Source organism: Mytilus trossulus, chromosome 6 (genome assembly GCF_036588685.1).
Source record: "Mytilus trossulus isolate FHL-02 chromosome 6, PNRI_Mtr1.1.1.hap1, whole genome shotgun sequence".
NCBI lineage: Eukaryota > Metazoa > Mollusca > Bivalvia > Mytilida > Mytilidae > Mytilus > Mytilus trossulus.
The window spans coordinates 78,649,904-78,670,033 of NC_086378.1; the positions used below are offsets into that span (position 1 = coordinate 78,649,904).

Genomic DNA, 20,130 nt, shown 5'->3' on the forward strand with positions numbered 1-20,130 from the left:
AAAGCATTCAATTTTTATGTAAGTTTCCTAACAAATCATTTGCTGTTCTGATATTATTTTTTTACTATCAATGTGCCGCATTAGACAAGAAATAAAAAATGAAAATATCAGCATGAAAATGTTAAATCCTGAATATATAATGCGAAGGCATGTATTATAGGACTATTCACCCCAAAAACCTGTTTGGCCACAACATAAAAATTTCAAGTATATTTACAATTTTCACAATGAGTATAAAGTTTTAAGTTTGTTTAAATTAACATATGTTCCAATAGTTAAAGACTTTTTTCATTATAGGGTGAAAAATACAGGCAAAATTTAGATGATTATGAAGTGTCCTATATTTTGACTTTAGTCATGTTAGTTGAACCTTTTAAAATATGTGTGTTTTGTTTGCATGCTACTTCCTTGTGACTGTGTAATTATTATAATGTCGATTTTAAAAGCTTACTAGAGCTTGTGTTACTTTACTTACAATGAGAGGGGGTAGGAGGGGTCATGATCCCAAAATCCTGGTCTAAAAACACCTGATCGCAAAATCCCGGGCTTAAAAACAGGAAATCCCGAGTTCCCAAATTCGAAAAAAAAGAATTCCCGGATCCCGTAAGGATCAATCCCGAAATCCCGAGCTTAAAAACACCCAATCCTGTAGTCCCAATAAAGGTCCTATCCCCCCTGTACTATGTATTAACAATAAATAGTGGGTCTCATTGGGGTCTAAGCATGACGCTGGATTGTCGATTTTTTGTAAGCGTGATACGTGAAAGTCAAATTATTGTGTTGTGACAACTGGAAATGAGGTCTTGCGGGCCTGTGGGAAATGACAAAAAATTGAGAATTGCTTACGTACATAGTGTAAGCGGGATACGGGAATCCTACCAAAACAGTAAGCGGGATCCGGGATCGGAACCCCCAATGAGACCCCCTAAATCAAACTTTGATTTGATTGATTTTTTTGGGGGGAGGGGGGAAACCTATTAAACCACATCTCCTTATTCATATAGTTGCAATATTTTCAGTTACCAACTCGGTATATTGATCTAGACTTTTGTAACTACAGTGTATGAAAGTTGTTTTCTTTCACACACAAAAAACAGAAATGAGAACAAAGTTAGTGTCCAGTGAAAATAACTTAATAAGCATTAAAAAGGGGGAAATAAATTCAAAATTGATTTAAAAAAAATCATATTTCGGTTTCTTTTTTCATTAAAATCGAAAATTGCTTGTCTTTAATAAACATTGACAGTTTTTTCAAAACATTTACATTTTCACGTGATACAAACTCTTCTGTCTTTGAAAACCACAAAAGTTAAAGAAAGGATAACTTATTGTTCGAATGTTTTTATAACCTTTATTCTCTTTTTGAACTTTAGTTTGGTTGGTGTGGTAAAGTTTAATTGAAATTCTAATAAATATATATTTTTAACAGTGTAATTTTATTGACGATTTATCCATCACAATAACAATTAAAGTTGTCGTCATTAGGGCTCCAATAAATTCTCCCGGTTCAAAGGTCAAAATGTCAGCACTGAGAGTGTTAGTTGGTTGCAAAAGAGTTATAGATTATGCTGTTAAAGTAAGATATTGTCATCCTATAGTGAATATTTGTATCAGTCTAAATAGTCAGGACATCTTTTTACAAAATATGTTAAAAAATTATGTAACAAGCGTCTCGTTAAACATGTTTTTTAAAGTTTAACCTTTACCACTTTTTTTTAAAATTCAGAGCTTATATATATATAATTGACGCCCGTCAAGCAAAAACAACCCTTATCGCATTTGACGTCGTTATCGGTAGTCAACGCTAGAATGTAACGTACAACAAACCGATAAATTGCACGTTGAAATTGAGATATTTTATCTAAACATAGCGTTATCCATGCGAATTGAAAAGTGTATTCTTATAGTACATTACTTCTGTAAAACAATGCCGTATTAACGATTCACATTTAAAAACTTTTCGAATACTATAGTTTTGACATACACTGTATATGCTTATCGTCTTTAGAGGAATGATTTATAAAAAAAATATAAAAAAATCCCACACATCACCGAGTCTCATTATGAAATTGTTCCAAGATATGTAATGATGCAATACAATATTCTACTATATATATATATATATACAATAACACTAAATGTGATTTTTCGCTGCTACATTTCTTTTATACTTTTGGTACGGCAGGTTATTGAATGAAGAACCCAAGAAAATAATTTAATATTTTGCGCAACATTATGCATGCCAAACGCGGAAAATCTTGCATGGTTAATCACATGTCTTTGAGAACAATTTGCTTTAAAGAAATCGACTGACAAGTACGACAGAGAAGAAAGTATGTCTGAAAGTGTTCGTCTTTTATTTTGGCACGCTTTATAGATCCGCAATATTTACTACTGCACATAAAACAATAAATCAATTTGTTCAAATGAAAACATTATAGGCGTATTTTATCAGAAAATATATAAAAATTTTGCAATGTGTTTAAAACTTTAAGTATGAAACAAATATCCGTTCCTTATTATATCACTCACTTTAAAAAAAAAATGGGTGTATACTGTTCAACTTTGTCTGTCCGTTAGTCCATCCATCCGTCAGTCCATCCGTTCGTCCCATGACTATTTTCCTCGCATATTTCTCAGGAACTACATAACAAGGATTTCTGAAGTTTGGTTTCAGGGTTTATATAAGTCAGTTATATCGTGTGATGTGTTTTCAGATTCATCACTCAACAACTTTTTGTTTACCGAAATCTTTCGGCGGGGAATCATCATTAAGCAGGTACTGTAGCTCACATGTTCACTTGGTTTACACGCTTTTGAAGTTAACTAAAATCCCCCATCTGTTAAGTGGAAAGGGGTTGGAATTAACTCGGCACATACGACACAAAAACTATAATAAACCTACAATTCGGTTATTTGGTCAGGTTGTTGTCTTTTTGACAGATTCTGCATTTCCTTTCTCAATTTTATTCAGGGTATCTCAATTTTTTTTTTTACATTTTCTAAAAATCAAACAAAATATATGTGTTCTGCTTCCATTGAAAAAAAATGTTTATTTTTTAAATGATCTGTGTGGTAGGCCATGAAGAAACAAAACAACAAAGAAAGGGAAAAAAATCATCAGTAATCATTAGAAAATAAAAGATGCTAGAGCTAGGCTTGAGCTAATTTCGAAAAATGATTAACAATTTTGGAAGCATACACGAGATTGTTTAAGCAGTTAAACAATGGTGTCAAATATATGTATACTATTTAGTGGTCACTGTTCAATTTCTTTTGTATTAATTTTCTTTGATTATGAATAAAATGAGATGCGGGATATTTTTAGACTTAAATAGAGATGTTAACTTTGTTGAAATAAATATGCAACTTTAGTACGAAAGGTTATACACCGAGGAGCAGACAATTTTTAAATTAATGTTTATGATTTAATGATCAGAAGTCACTGACTGTATCACCCATCGTGTAAATCTCTAAATTCACTGATAGATAAGGAAAAATTAACAATCCGATAATAAACTTTCAATGGTATTTTTTAACGCCATGTAAAATCAGAAAGAGAAACAAAAGCAATTTAGCAATGTGGCGTTAATTTTTGATGCTGGATATAATAAAATGATCATCACACATATGTGGCAAGGACTAATTGGACAGCACAAGCTGAAACAATCATACAATTAGATCACATCAAATAATCTTGCCGTTCTCTATATTTTTTTAAACTTGAAATGTCATACTTTGAGAGCCGTGGTGTAGTGGTTAGTGCATCGGACTTCAGGTTCCTGGTTCGATTTCTATCTTGGATGAAAATTTCAGGAACTCAATTTTCGGCTCTCCCTTGACACCATTTGCGAGTATGGTCTTGAGGAAACGATGATAGTCCGTCGGAAGGGGACGATAAATGGCTGACCCTTGTTAAGAGAGAGCCACATCTCTTGCACGTTAAAGACACCCTTGTAGATTTCGAAAAAGAGTAGGTTAATGCCGCTACAAGGCAGCACTCGCACCCACAAAGTGGAAAGGGATTAATATAAGTTGCAAAACTTGTTTCCCAATCCACTATAAATAAATATGTTTAAACTATAAACTATACTTTAATGTTAAAAACAAAATCTATTTTACATTTGCATTATATTGACTTCGAATAAAATTTATCTGATATCTAGGCGATTTTTTTTTATAGTAATACATACAAGTAGTCGATATTTATGACGAACACGGATTGAGATTTCGCACTCGAGATATATATCTTTAATGTTATTTAATGGAGTTTCAAATGTTTTTTTCTCTCTCGTTTAAATCACTTAGTTTAACGTGCATTTTAGTTTGTTTTGTAAACATTTAAATTTACATGCGTATATATTTATTGCAAGAATAAATATCTGAAACGGATGAAATTGCACACGCAGCTGCAGCTTTCGTTTAACAATATCATTGAAGATAATACATGTAGAATTAACTTTAACATTTGAATATGGCTAAAATCACTAGAAATTGTTGTTGTCTTGTTATATGTATCAACCAATTTGAACAGGATGAATTATAAGGCGCATACTTTCTAAGCATAAACTATCCATAGAAGGCAAAGATATGTATTTATTGGGTGAATCAAAATAAGAAGGCGTAGATAAATCCCGTTCTAGATACGGAGAGCGAAAGCACGCCAACAGTAATAAAAATACCAAGAAAATATCAAAAATTAATAGACGTCCGAAAAATACATTTTTATTTAAAGGAATTTCAAATATGGTACAATATTTTGAAAAATTATGATGGTCTGCATGCTTTACAACACACAGTTCCTAATAACAGACATATGACCCTGAACCTCAGACTGTGTTATCTTGTGAATCAAAACAGTCGGGTTTTGACACATATGTATCAGCATTACAGACAAATGGAAACTGGATGTAGATATAAGAAGATGTGATATGAGTGCCAATGAAAAAACTCTCCATCACAGTCATAATTTAGAAATTAAAAGCCTTATAGGTCAAAGTACGGTCTCAACACGGAGCCTTTATAGACTAGATCTGTCCACTTAACAGAATGGACAAATGTGTGGTCGCCTTGATGTCCGCACATTATATTTGCATCCATGTATGCTGATGTTTGTCGTAGCTTAGACTCTTAGACTTGTATAATAGTCCCAGGTCGTAGTTATAGGCCTCCAACAATGAGACAAACATACCGTATCGTTTGCTATAAAAGACCCGATATAAAAAATATGAAACATTTAAGTTGATTACAGCTGATTCAATTGAGTGTGTAGGCAAAGGTAATATATTTGGTTAGCTAAGGTATAATGCCAACCTTTCGATGTAGCCTAGTCTTACAGACAGATAGATTGGTTATCCGTCTGATGAGTCTACTTTTAAAGGAGGGAAGTTTACATGACCTATTAATGACTTCACGGTTCAGCTAGCAAGCAAGCTAACTAAAGATATTACCTTTGTCTTCACCAAAAATAATCGGCTATAAATTAATACCAGTATTATACGCCCTATTGGCAAAATATAATTTATTCACTGAACTCCTTTGGATTAAATGTCAAAACACTGACCTTCCACAACAAATTCCCACAATGAGCCCCTTTAATCTATATTTCATTTCGATTTTTATTGTCAATTTGATTTTGAATGACCGAACTGTTTTAACTGGCAATATGAATTAATTCAATCTGAACCTGAGAAAGTTCGAATACGAGTAAAACAGAGTCAAGTTGATCCTTAATATCAAATAAATACCAACAAACACCATGCGGGAAATCATAAATCATAAGCAGAAAACTCAGATGACCAAAAGAGTGAAACGAAAAATAACACAGAAATTCGAAAATTGAGCAACACGAACCCCATGAAAAAACAGATGGTGCCCCGTCAGGAACAGGAGTTCACACTTCAGTGCTTTTTTTTAATACATTTAAGATAACACTGAAAAATAATTGAAATCGCTACCAAAATAAAAAGAATTCTTTTATATTTGAAATCAAACAAACGAAACTATTTATAATTATTGTTCAGGTATTGTAGGAGAACAAAAATTGGTATATGACTGACTATCTTGCTTTGTCTGTGCTAACTGGACGATATTAGAAAAATAAACCTAGTGCATTGGTCATACTAAACGTTTGGTAGATTTTGTCAAGCTAAAACAAATACTGTGATACTGCTTCTCGTGTAGCAGAATTCTTCCGAAAATCACAATCAATAAAATAAGTCATTTAACAGTGTCAGCAAGAGAACGATCAAACTACTTAGCAATGGAGAGACTAGAAACCAATTTTTATCTGTTTTGTTTAAACCTATTCTATGGTATCAGAAAGTACCATTATTTCATTGACCCTCATGATAAATCAGGAATTAATTTCGCAAAAGAAAATGCTTTTAAAGTTAAAAAAAAGAAATAGATACTCTTCATCGTCTTTTATAATGCATGAAGTTCGATATGTTGGCCCGTCCTGTAGTTATTCCGGCAGCCGGATTTGCACGTGTTAGGTAGGAACATCTATATTAAAAAATTCGTCCATATGCTAGGAAGGAATATCAGGTTACATTTTGTCAAGCACCAGAAGAAGAGTAAACTAGTAAATTGCAGCAAACTTAAATCGACGTTAAAGTGTATGATTTCAACGTTACGTTGCATTTTACGTTAGAACATATTTTCATGTGTAACCAAAATTGAAATTTCTCAACTAGTTTTTCACCGATCGTTTTCAAATTTTTTACATTGAGTTGGCATTAGTATTTTCTGTTTGATCAATTAAAAATCTGATAATTCATAATTTTTGCCATAAGGGTCGTTTTTGCTTGTCGGGTGTCATATATATATATATATAAGTATCAACAATTACATATTATCCCATATTCATTTCAGAAATGGGCTAATATGTATGGGTAAAACGATAAAGTAATGAAATGACATAATGTCACACAAAAGTCTCGGTGGCATGAAAATTGTAGCTATATTAGCCTATAGTTTTTGTCCTGTTACTATACACCTTATCGATTTTTGTCTGCCATTACTGGATATCAAACCAGTTCCCGTAGAATTGTAAGGTCTAAAACGAAATATCTGACGCCACATTGGAAAAGTGATTGTTGTATGACGCCAAAGTTCAAGCAGCAAGTCAGCCAGGAATAGCGATAAGTTGCCTTACACTAAAAATTATAATAGAATAAGTAAAATAGTCGCCCAGCTTTGCCCATGGCCTAAAGTGAAGCACATACACTAAACATAGGAAATGGAACAGGATCTTTTCGTGTAAGTGTCAACTTTGCAGATTTAGGTTCATCAGATCATTCTAGAGTTCCTGGAGTGCCCTAGGAGCTGAACTATTTATATAAGTGATGTAAAATCCTGCATTATCATTATGCCAGACGCTAAAACAGCCTGCAGAGAATACTGAACATTATTCTTTAATATCCAACTAAATCTTTAAAGGCATTAAAATACAATTGTTAGAATAGCATATATATAGGTTTGTCTCTTTTTGGAGCTTCAAGATGATGTAGAGAACCGCTTTTTGAAATTTTGAAATCTTCAATATGTTTATTGTGGCATAAATAATACACTAGGGAAAATCCATCATGTAATTTTTATGCTAGTGTATTGCTTCAAAAAGGAAAGAGGTCCTTAACAGGACCAAATCACTGTTACTGACGCACTCCACTTTAACCTTGTCTTAAGAACATTGGTGTTCATTATATAAATCAAACATAATACAGAAATTTGCAGGAATACTTTTTTGGAATACAAATATTATCTTAACGGGGAGAGTTATACATATACATTTGTATGTAAGCCAGGTAAAATTTATAATATATTTCATATGACCGATTACTGTCATAGATTTTATTCATTTCAACAGATTAGGGTGAAGCCAGATAAAACTGGTGTCGTTACTGATGGAGTCAAACATAGTATGAACCCATTTGATGAAATAGCTATAGAAGAAGCTGTTAGACTAAAGGAAAAGAAAATAGCATCTGAAGTGATAGCTGTATCATGTGGACCACAGCAGTGTCAGGTCTGTTTACATAGGAGTTAGGTCAGATATGATTATCAGGCAAGGTCAAATATGAATATCAGGCAAGATCAGATATCAGGCATAAATATTAAAATACTACTTAGCAAATTCAATGTTAGACATGTTACAGTTAGAGACGGTCAACTTGCAAGAAATGATAATACTAATAGTTTTAATAAACAGATCTTTTCATCTGAAATTTTATCATGTTTATGTAGGATTACAGATAATTGCTTTGTGTAAGTTATTTCCAATGATTTTGCAGCTAACAATTCATTCATACAACAACAACAAAAAATAAAAAATAGATAAATGATTTAATTTGTGGAAATTATAAGATCTGATTAACAGCAGAAACTGACATGTTACTTTTCCAAACAAAGTACATTTCACAAAATTTTGAAATTGTCTTTTTCCTGTGCTCTCCAAATTTACAATTGATATGATCGCCACTAACTTGTCTTGTGTTGACTTAACGGGACTTTGGCTTACTTAATTTATATGGTAAGCCTGACATCCTTGATAACTTTTGCTATTCCAATATACAGTACAAATTGAAATAGCGTTTGAGGATTGCATGAAATAATTTGATTTCATATTTCAATGTCTGCAAATTTTAAATTTTCTTAAAATTAATAGTGATGGACTTTAAAGAAGGTGAGCCTATTGTAGATTAACATGATTGAATTATTGATGGACTTAAATTTTAAATATTGGTTTCAGGAAACACTAAGAACAGCATTAGCCATGGGAGCTGACAGAGCCATACATGTAAACATAGATCCTAAAGATTATGAAACTTTACAACCAATTCACGTTTCCAAATTCTTAGCCAAAATTGCACAGGATGAAAAAGCTGACATAGTAATAGTTGGAAAACAGGTAAACAATCCTAAGATTTTAATTGAATATAAAGATATCATGGATAGATATCAATATCAATATGGTTTACAGTAGATTTCAATGTATTTGATTAACCTTATCACAGGACCCAAAGACAGGCATATAAATCCTTAAAAAAACCCAGAAATAACTTCTTTTATACATGCATTCACACACCTATCATCTATAATACTAAAATTACGAGGTCCAATTTGTCAGCCGTCATCACGTAAATACGATGAATCAAAGAATTCAACTTTATATATAACTAATATAGTACAATGCTGTTGACTAAAAATTACACCACTCCAGAATCTTTTGTTTTCCACATAATTAATATTGCCAATAATTAAGAAGTTTCGGGTCGAATCCAATACCGATACCATTAGTATATTCACCTGTTACCTATTACCTTATCTGTACGTTCCGCATCTGACAGGTGCACCACCAAAATTTATGTTTTTGCTATATACATGGGTCGTAATCACAGGGTTGACACTACTAAATTCAATCATTGTCACAATGTTCCCGATTGTAGTATTTTAATCAGTATGACTTTCTGAGATGACAATACGAATAATAAAAATCTGGACTTAAAATAAGGCGTATAGGTACAGCATGTACAGTTTTCAATTTGTTAGCCGGAATGACGTAAAACAGCGAATCAAATAATTCAACTTTATTTATAACTCATAAAGGAAAATGAAAGCAGAGAAAACTGTGCATCTTATAATCGGCGTGACTTTATCAGATGACAACACACATACTAAAATAAGGCTTACACATATTTATATTCTTTAATTCAGTCACAGACCCGCTATATCACGGGTGTGATCTAGTATTGTATATGTATACAAATAACAATTGAAATTGATTAAACATTCAGCTGATTTTTAACTCACCTGGCCCAAAGGGCCAAGTGAGCTCAGCTTTTCTCATCACTTGCTGTTGTTGTCCGTCGTTGTTAACTTTTACAAAAATCTTCTACTTTGCTACTACTGGGCCAAATTTAACCAAACTTGGCCACAATCATCATTGGGGTATCTTGTTTTGAAAAATGTGTCTAGTGACCCAGCCAATTAACCAAGATGGCCGCCATGGCTAAAAATAGAACATAGGGGTCAAATGTAGATTTTGGCTTATATCTGTAAAACCAAAGCATTTAGAGCAAATCCGATGCGGTAAAATTGTTTTTCAGGTCAAGATCTATTCGGCCTAAATTTTCAGATGAATCAGAGAAACTGTTGTTGGGTTGCTGCCCCTAAATTGGTAAATTTAAGGAAATTTTGCTGTTTTTGGTTATTATTTTGAATATTATTATAGATAGAGATAAACTGTAAAAAGCAATAATGTACAGCAAAGTAAGAGCTACAAATAAATCAGCATGACCAAAGTGATTAAGGGAGTCATTGTCCTTAATAGTCAATTTTTACAAAATATTTTCCACTGTCACTTTTTGGCAAATTTCATTACATATAGATATATGTATAAAGCAGCAAGATTGTTCAATATTGTAAGATCTATATCTAAACACACTTTTGTCATGAATCCATGTGTCTGTCCTTTGTTTAATATGCACATAGACCAAGGTGAGCGACACAGGCTCTTAGAGCCTCTAGTTTACAGAGTTATCTCCCTGTAGTGTTATGTTCCAACTTCATTCAAAATTCAGAATATATCCATATATTAATCAGGACCTCACCTCTTAAAATATTTTAGGACCTTAATAGTTCAAATTCAGGATATCCAAAAATATTAGATTTTTTTACAATATATAATGTTAAACAAAACTGCTTATAATGCTGCAAAAGGTTATAAAGATATTGCATATTTTTTGGATAATTTTTTGGTGTGACGTAAATTATGCCATAGATTTTGTTGAAACCCTCACTCACCTTGATTTTCATATTCTAAAACAAATATTTTAAAAAGTACATTATTTGAATGTTGAATGTCAGATAGGTTATTGGGAGACAGAAGAATACATGACTACCAGTTTATTAAAATTAGATACATATAATTTTGCAGGCTATAGATGACGACTGTAACCAGACAGGACAGATGACAGCTGCTTTGTTAGATTGGCCACAGGTAAACTATTTTAGATTGGTCATATTTAACCTTTTGTTAGATTTTTTTATATTGGCCACATCAAGATTACTGGGCACTTCCTATGAAGTGTTTTGTAGAGATAAAACTGGAATCTGTAATTTCTACCAGCTTTATGATATGTGATAAGGTCTAGGATCGAAGATATAATATACCACAAGGTTGCTGATTGAATAATAAGTATCTGAAACTAATCATGATTTTTGTTAGATGAGATTCAAACTATAAATCATAAATTTAACTCATATTTGTCAAATTTATTTATCAATTAATGAAAAAAGCACTAGCATGGTAGTCATAGGTATATTTTGGTAAAAAAATATATGATAGAGTATGTAGGGTATGTATTTTTGTTATTAGAATTATAAAAATAAAAAGGTGGAAGTGTACACACCACCCAGAGATGTCAATGAAGTCTGAAATTGAAATAATTTATATGACAAATAAAAATAGTTTTTGATTTTTAACTATAAATTTTGTCATCTTTTTCTTCTGATAAAAAACTCTACATAAGTTTGTTTGATATTGATATCATAAATGTCACTTCTATCAATTATGCATCTCTTATAATATCTTTTATGCTTTAAATGGTTATTTTAATTTTTAATATTAAGAACTTGATTTAAGCCCTATGCATATTTGTGTAACAGAACGGTACCCAAATTGCACCGAGTACCCAAATTGCACCTATTTAACAAAAATAGCAGCGGACATCTTACAAGATTTCCTAGGGACTAAACAATTTGTGTTTTTGTGATTTGATACCATGTACATCTTTCAACAAAGGTAAACATATTTACATAAGCACAAAACGTTCACAGTGTTTATAAATAGATGAAGTGTTTACTGAAAAAGCAAAATGTACTGAAACTTCGCCATGCGACATCATCAAAACATCACCTTTTTAAAAAGATCAATTACAATATGTTACAAATATCCATTTAAAACAAAATGAAGAGTAAGCATGGACTAATATCCAATTGTTAAAAATATTTAAAGAAATTAAACAAAAGCTCTGTTATTAGACTTTTTACAGTGCAAATGTAAGCATGTATGCAATTTGGGTACTCCTCATTTCAGAATCATTGATGGTTTGGAGGTTAGTTTAGACCATTTTTTCTCTGATTCCATATGGATTAAACATCAAATTGGTGTACCTATAAAATAAAGAAGGATATGGCTACTAAATAAACTCAGAATGGACATTTTTGTCTTTTTCATAAAAAAACGTAGGTGAAAAAACTGTCAAAAAAGGTGCAATTTGGGTACCGTCACATTAGCCAGAATGTAATATGTCAGTATGTTTGAAGGCCTGTAACCTATGACTTGCGAGTCATTCTCATTACCAAGAGCATTTATGATTTTTTTTCTAGGCTACATTTGCATCCAAGGTAGAAAAGAATAATGGAGATTTAACAGTAATTAGAGAAATAGATGGAGGTTTAGAAACAATCAAAGTCAAATTACCAGCAGTTTTAACAGCAGACTTACGATTAAATGAACCAAGATATGCTACCTTACCAAATATTATGGTAAGAATGTTTTACATTTTTAAACCACTTACAGTATATGCATGATGTTATATGATTAGAGTAAGTCAGTTATTTTTGAAATTTATTTATTGCCACAACTGGTGATGGAATAGATATAGGAAGATGTGGTGTGAGTGCCAATGAGACAACTCTCCATCCAAATAACAATTTAAAAAAGTAAACCATTATAAGGCAATGTATGGCCTTCAACACGGAGCCTTGGCTCACACCGAACAACAAGCTATAAAGGGCCCCAAAATAACTAGTGTAAAACCATTCAAACGGGAAAATGTACACTCCCACGTGGAACCCTTGATAAAGTGTGGTTAGCTTTATGATAAAGCCACAGAGGCTGTTCTTATCATTCAGATATTCATTAAGTTTCTGACTTGCTGTGTACATCTATTTATAGGCTATTTATTTGGTAACAATTTTTGTGAATTAAGGAAAACTTAATTTTTGTGAATATTTGATTTCATGGTTTTGCCAAAGTCTGCATACAAGCCTATAGGAAAAAATGATTTCATTAAAAAATGATTTGATGTTTACCTGTTACTGTCTGTACCCATAAATTACACGAAAAAAAAGGTATCCAACTAATTATAATGAATCTTTATTATTTGTTCATTGAATCAGTATTTATCAGACGGGCGGTCTTCTTTTAATGGTTAACAGCAAATTTCTTTAGGTAAATCAGTGATAATCCATTCTGATAGTAATGGAATTTCTACATTAGACCATACATCTGTGAAACGATAATTAAGAATATGACAAATATACATATATTACCTGTTTTCATGATTGATTTTTTTTGTTCATACCGAATGATATTTGTGTATTTCCAATACATCTTGCTAATGATACTGAACAATAACTGGAAGATTGTGAGAAAAAAAATCACCTGCCTCAAAATTACTGTATATTGTAAGGTCTTTCCTAATTTATCTAGAGAAAACTTTCAAATTTTAAGACACTTTATTAGAAAATTATTAGAGAACACTGCTGATATTTTCCATTTAAGTTTGATATTGCAATTTAAATGGTATAAGATACAGAATCAGATTTCAATAAAGCAAGAGCTCTGCATTATTGTCGCCTCATTGTCTGTTATTAACAGAAAGCAAAAAAGAAACCTATGGCATCAAAAACACCAGCAGATTTAGGAGTAGATGTGGCGTCAAGACTGGAGATCATCAGTGTAGAGGACCCTCCAGTAAGAGAGGCAGGACAGAAAGTAGAAAGTGTGGAAGATTTAGTCACTAAATTGAAAGATTCGGGACTTGTATGACAGCATAATCATGATACTTAGAGGTAGGTTAGCTTTGATGAAGAAAGAATATAAGGGTTTTATATTCATGATTATTTCCTTTGGTTGGTGTTAAACCCTCCACCTAACATGGGAGACTGGTCTAACAGAACAACAAAGGGACATCTTTAAAACTAGCTGGAAAGGGCCACCCTCATCAAATCATTACAAAGTCGAAAAAATAAATGACAAAAAGACTAACATCACAAAGTATTAATCTAAGAGAACTATAGAAGATACTAAAAGATAGATCAAATATAGTATCATCTTAAAAATGAATAAATAAAATGGAAAATGGAAATGGGGAATGTCTCAAAGAGACAACAAGCCGACCATAGAAAAAACAACAGCAGAAGGTCACCAACAGGTCTTCAATGTACCGAGAAATTCCTGCACCCGGAGGCATCCTTCAGCTGGCCCTTAAACAAATATATACTAGTTCAGTGATAATGACAGCATGTTCTTTCAGACTGAGATACAGATAATGTTAAATATTTTTCAAGATGAGCTTTTTTATGGCCCCGCCACTAAGTGTTCGTGGACATATTGTTTTACCCTTGACCGAAATTCCGTAATTCAGAAATTCTGTAATTCCGAAAGTCCGTAATTCCATATCTACAACAGACCATTATACAGAGTTTTTTTCAAAACCACTTCAGACATTGGGTTGACCTATGGAATGCAAGTTCTCCATGATGAGTTACAGATCAAGTTTATGTTTGGTTCTCAGTCTGCACCAAAAACTTTTTCAACTTCTAGTCCGAAGACCAATATTTTGACATTTTTCTTATTGGACCAAACAAAGTTTTGCAAAAACTAACTAGTCCGAACCAAATTTCACTAGTCTGGGGCATCGGACTAGTGGCTAACCGTGCAGACTGGGTTCTGCTCCTCTAAATTTCGCAAAAATTATGGGCTTTGGACTTTGATAAATTTGTGGGAAATCAGTTATACGGACTTTTTTCTAAGCGCTTTCAGATATTGGGATATTGGGATATTGGGATAATTTTTGGCATGTGAGTTAACCAAGATAAGTTACAGATCAAGTTTAATTTTTGTTCTGCTCTGCTTATTTTTGCCAAAATTACGAGCTTTGGACTTTGATTAATTGTTGCAAATCACAGTAATCGCTTTCAGATATTGGGCTGATTTTTGGTTTGTGAGTTACTCATGATGAGTTACAGATCTGGTTTACATTTCGTTCTGCTCGGCTCATTTTTGCTGTAATTTTGGGCTCTGGACTTTGATAAATTTTTGAAAATCAGTTAGACAGACTTTTTTTATGCCCCACCTACGATAGTAGAGGGGCATTATGTTTTCTGGTCTGTGCCTCCGTTCCTCTGTCCGTCTGTCATTTCGTTCCTTAGTCTGTGGGGCTGCTGTTGAAAGTTTTTAGTCAAGGTAGTTTTTGATGAAGTTTAAGTCCAATCAACCTGAAACTTAGTATACATGTTCCTTATAATACGAGTATCTAATTTTAATGCCAAATTAGAGTTCTGACCCCAATTTCACAGTCCACTGAACATAGAAAATGATAGTGCAAGTGGGGCATCCGAGTACTGGGACACATTTTTGTTCTCAATTCCTTCAGATATTAGGCTGATTTTTGGTATGTAAGCTAGCCATGATGAGTTACAGATCAAGTTTAAGTTTCATTCCGCTCCGCCAAATTTTTCTAAACTTAAGGGTTTACAACTTTAAAAATTGTTGAAAATGACAGTTATATGGACATTTTTCTGTATGCCTCCAGATTTTGAGACAACCATCATGTTTGTGTCCACATATATGTTATTGAAATTGCAGATTTTTCAAATTTTGGAGACGGGCCATTCGTGTTGCTTTGACACATCTATTTTTTTTTAAATTAAATAATATTTTGTATAGCCATTCAACATGCAAAGCATAAGTTGATACATGTATGTTTAACAGCACGAAATGGGTTGAATGAGACTTTTTGAAAGAATTTTACTTGTCATGAGAAACTGGACATGTGACACTGGCACAAGTTGAACATAAACTCAAATTGATTTAACAGTCACATGATCTTTCATTTCCGAACACAAGTATTCATGTTTAGTATATATATAAAAATATATAAGACTATTTGTGTTTCAATATATTTTTTTTATCTTGTTTCAGTTGTGAATTGACCAGTTACAGAATTCCACCAATCTCAGTGCAGATAGTTGTATAAAAAACAAAGAGAAGAGAACAATTTACAAATATTTATTTAATCAGATGAACTTAATTATAATTATTACAATTATTTTTAGTGTTCATTTATTGTTTTTACAAATTACAGTTATTTTATAATGAAAAATGTGTGTATCAAAGAATTTGGTTGGCTACTTATTTTCACATGTTTTACTATTTACCTAGACCTTTGACATGAGAGACATAGAGGTGCCTTTTCAGTAGCAGAGCAATGTCTATGTATAAATCTTCAATTTAAGAAGGTAGAAAAACATGGATACTTCATGTCTTAGTCTCTTAGATACAGGAAAGCAGATGCCTGGTGTTCTGAGCTTCCCATATCATGCTATACATGTATAAGCAGTAGGTCAACTATTTTTGGTGTATTATATGACAGTGTTTTTATTATTAAAGGTGTAGATGTTTGTCTGGTATGGTTCATCTTTCTTTATTGGACCACATTAAGCTATTTTTCATGTACAATATACTATGAGTTAGATGTCAACTAAATTTGGTGTATTGAATGCTTATAAGGTGTACATATCTGTCAGACCAAAAATAGAGAAAAATGGATAAAAAAATCAAGAATAGATAACAAAAAGGTGCTTAGATATAAAGAACTATGGGCTCTTTAGAGCCAGTGTTGCTCACCTGGTTCATGTGATTCTCCCTTGGTTTTTGAAATCATGTAAAAATGGATTAAAATCATAACAGATACTGTAGTAATGATTGAGGCCAAATTGGCCCTGTAATTTTATCAAAAGTAGAAGACTTTTGTAATCTATAAAGATACATTTTTTTAATGTCTTCAACAGCGCCTCAGAAGAGGCATTAATTCCATGTTTGGTTTCATTCCATTCAGCATGTTCAGTGCTCCTTTAGAAGAAGCATTTGTATTTATTTCTTATGGTAAATTCAGTCCCCCTGGTGGCGGCCATCTTGAATGATGGTTCGGGTACGAAATAAGAGCACTTGGACGGCACCTTGTTAGGAACATTCATGCAATGTTTGGTTTCATTCTACTCAGTAATTCTCTAGAAGAAAACGTTTGTATGTATTTCTCATACATCATATTTGTAAAACTTACTCCCCTGCTCACAGTCAACTGGGATGATAAATCAGCTACAAAGTAACAACACTTGGTCGGCACCTCAAGAGAAACATTCATACTATGTGTGGTTTAAATCCATTTATAAGTAGTTTTGTAAAAGAAGACCTGTGTATATATTTCCCATAGGGTCCTTTGTTAAATTAAGTCTTCTGTTGACAGCCATCTTAGTTGATGGATTTGCTACAAAGTAACAATACTTGGTCAGCACTTCAAATAAACATTCATTGATTCATGCCATGTTTTGTTTCAATCATTCCATTAAGTGGTTCTCTAGAAGAAAAATTCAGTTTGTATGTAACTCTCATAGATACTATGTTTAACTAAGTCCCTGATTGTGACCATATTGGATGATTGGTGGCAAAGTTACAAAAATTGGTCAACACCTCATAAGGAACATTCATGCCCTGATTTATTTCATTCCATTTAGTGTTTTTCTAAATAAAGACATTTGTATATATTTCTCTAATGGTCCCTTTTTTAAACTAAGTCCTCTGGCAGCCATCTTTGATGATGGTTTGGCTTCAAAGTAACAACATTTGGTCAGTACCTCAAAAGAAACATCTGTTTTGTTACCTTCAGTGGTTCTCTAACATTTGTATGTATTACCCTTAGGGTCCTATTTTTAACGAAATCTAGCTCCCGCTGGTGGCCATTTTGGATGATTGGTTGCCTACAAAACTACAACACTTGGTAAGCGCCTCATCAGGAATATTCATAACTTCATTTCATTCGTTTTAGTGGTTTTCTAAAAGAATACATATGGATATATTTCCCTCAGGGTCTTGTGTTTAACTAAGTTCTCCTCTGTTGGCCATCTTGGATGATGGATCGGCTTCAAAGTAACAACACTTGGCCAGCACTTCATAAGGAACATTCATGCAACAGCTGCACGCCATGTTTGGTTTCATTCCATTCAGTGGTTCTCTTAAAGAAGACTTGTGTATGTATTGTCCATATGGTCCTATGTTCAACGAGATCACCTGCTGGTGGCCATCTTGGGTGATGGATTTGTTATAAAGTACGACACTTGGTGAGCATCTAAAAAGGAACATTCATGTCATGTTTGGTTTTTATTCTATTCCATTTAGTGATTCTTCAAAACAAGACTTTCATATGTGTTTCACATAGCGTCCTTTGCTAAACTAGCTTAGTTTCCCGCTGGCAGCCATCTTGTATGCTTGACTGGCTACAAAGAAACAACACAAGTTCAACACCTCAAAAGTAACATTCATGCCATGTTTGGTTTCATTCCCATCAGTGGTCCTTTAAAACAAAGGACATTTGTTTGCTTTGTCCCTAGTGTCCTTTGTTAAACTAAGTTCAACGCTGCATGGCAGTCATCTTGGATGATTGATTGGCTTCAAAGTGATAACACTTGGCCACCACTTTATTAGAAACATTCATGTCACATTAGGTTTCATACATTCGGTGGTTCTCTAATTGAAAACATATTTATATATTTCCAGTAGTTTCATATGTTAAACTAAATCCCTGCTTGCGGTCATCTTGGATGATTTGACAAACTTTGTCATCACCTCGTAAGGAACATTCTTCCAATGTTTGGTTTCATTCTATTCGGTGGTTCTCTGGGAAAAGTTCATAATGTAAAAAAATAGAAGTTAATGAAGACGCCAAGTGATGAGAAAAACTATAAAATATAGACAAAACACTGAAGGAATACAGAAATGAATAACCCCATCTAGATCCTCTGATATCAGCAGTATTTATATTTATCATTTATGATTGGTCTTTGAAATAATTGCATGCGGTATGATTGCCAAAAAGGGCTTAGGCAATAATTAATTATCTACGACAGTTCAAATGGCGAAGTCCAGAAATAAGCAATCTATCTACCAAGATTAAACCTTCATTTCAAAGATCATTGACAATTGATGATATAAAAAAAAAGATGCGGTATGATTGCCAATTAGACAACTCTCCTCCCAAATGACGTAGATGTTTGCACCTACAGGTCACTGTATGGCAATTGAAAATGAGGAATCCCCATACCATATCCACATTGCAAGCTACATATCATTTAGAATGGAAATTGGGAATGTGTCTAAGAGACAGCAAACCGACCATAGAGAAAAAAAGCCCAAAGCTACAATATGGGTCCTCAGCAAATCTATAAAATCCCTCACACGGAGGCATGTTTCAGCTGGCCCCTTAACCCAAATTTTTACTAGTTCAGTGAAAATGGACGTCTAACAAAACCCAAAATGACAAATGCAAAATAATTCAAACGTAAATGCTAACGCCCTGATAAATCTGAGGCGGATTTAGGGGGGACGGTCCCCGGTTATTTTTATAGAAAAATTATGTGATTATATAGGAATCACTGAGGTAGGCCGGGAAGGTCCCCTCTAATGCCGTCTTAGTCAGTGTCCTCCCTTCCCCTTTTTTGACAATTAATGGATCCGCCACTGTATATGCACAAAAAAAACAGGTTTAAAGGGCGTTCCAACCATGATAAGTCCCTATTCAAATGCATTGCAATTTATCGGCAAAAAAAGAGGGGGACGCCTCAAATCCGCATCTGTCACGGCCTAAAACCCATACCGTATGGTCGGCTTTGAAATGCCCTGACATGAAAATATGAAAGAATTAAATTAAGAAAACTAATGGCCTAATATATAAGGAAACGGTTTACGAAAAACACATAAATATGGCAAACCTGATCCCACGACTCTTACTTCTAGCTTTGGACTGGAAGATGAAGAATGTGGCGGTGTTAAACATATTTGTGAGCGCTCAACCATCCCTCTAACCTTGTAAAGTGGTGTTACAGTACAATTAGAACAGACTATAAAATTTAGTTGCAAATGGCTTATAACACATCAGATGGATACAAAAAGAAAGACATCTAACAAAAACAGAAAGTAGACATTGTGGATAGTTGTCTCATTGGCAATCATACCACATCTTCTTTTTTATATGGCTGTGTACTTATCTATTCCAAAACAAA

At 33.2% G+C, this 20,130-nt stretch overlaps 1 protein-coding gene across 1 annotated transcript; it reads left to right on the forward strand.

The window, feature by feature from the left end:
• The first annotated feature begins 1,372 nt into the window (after positions 1-1,372).
• On the forward strand, positions 1,373-16,476 carry LOC134721933 (electron transfer flavoprotein subunit beta-like). The gene is made up of 7 exons (XM_063585242.1): positions 1,373-1,576; positions 7,871-8,029; positions 8,753-8,911; positions 10,940-11,002; positions 12,394-12,552; positions 13,670-13,863; positions 15,998-16,476. The coding sequence occupies exons 1-6, from the start codon at positions 1,520-1,522 to the stop codon at positions 13,838-13,840; spliced, it is 768 nt and encodes a 255-aa protein (XP_063441312.1). The 5' UTR covers positions 1,373-1,519; the 3' UTR covers positions 13,841-13,863; positions 15,998-16,476.
• The last annotated feature ends 3,654 nt before the right edge of the window (positions 16,477-20,130 follow it).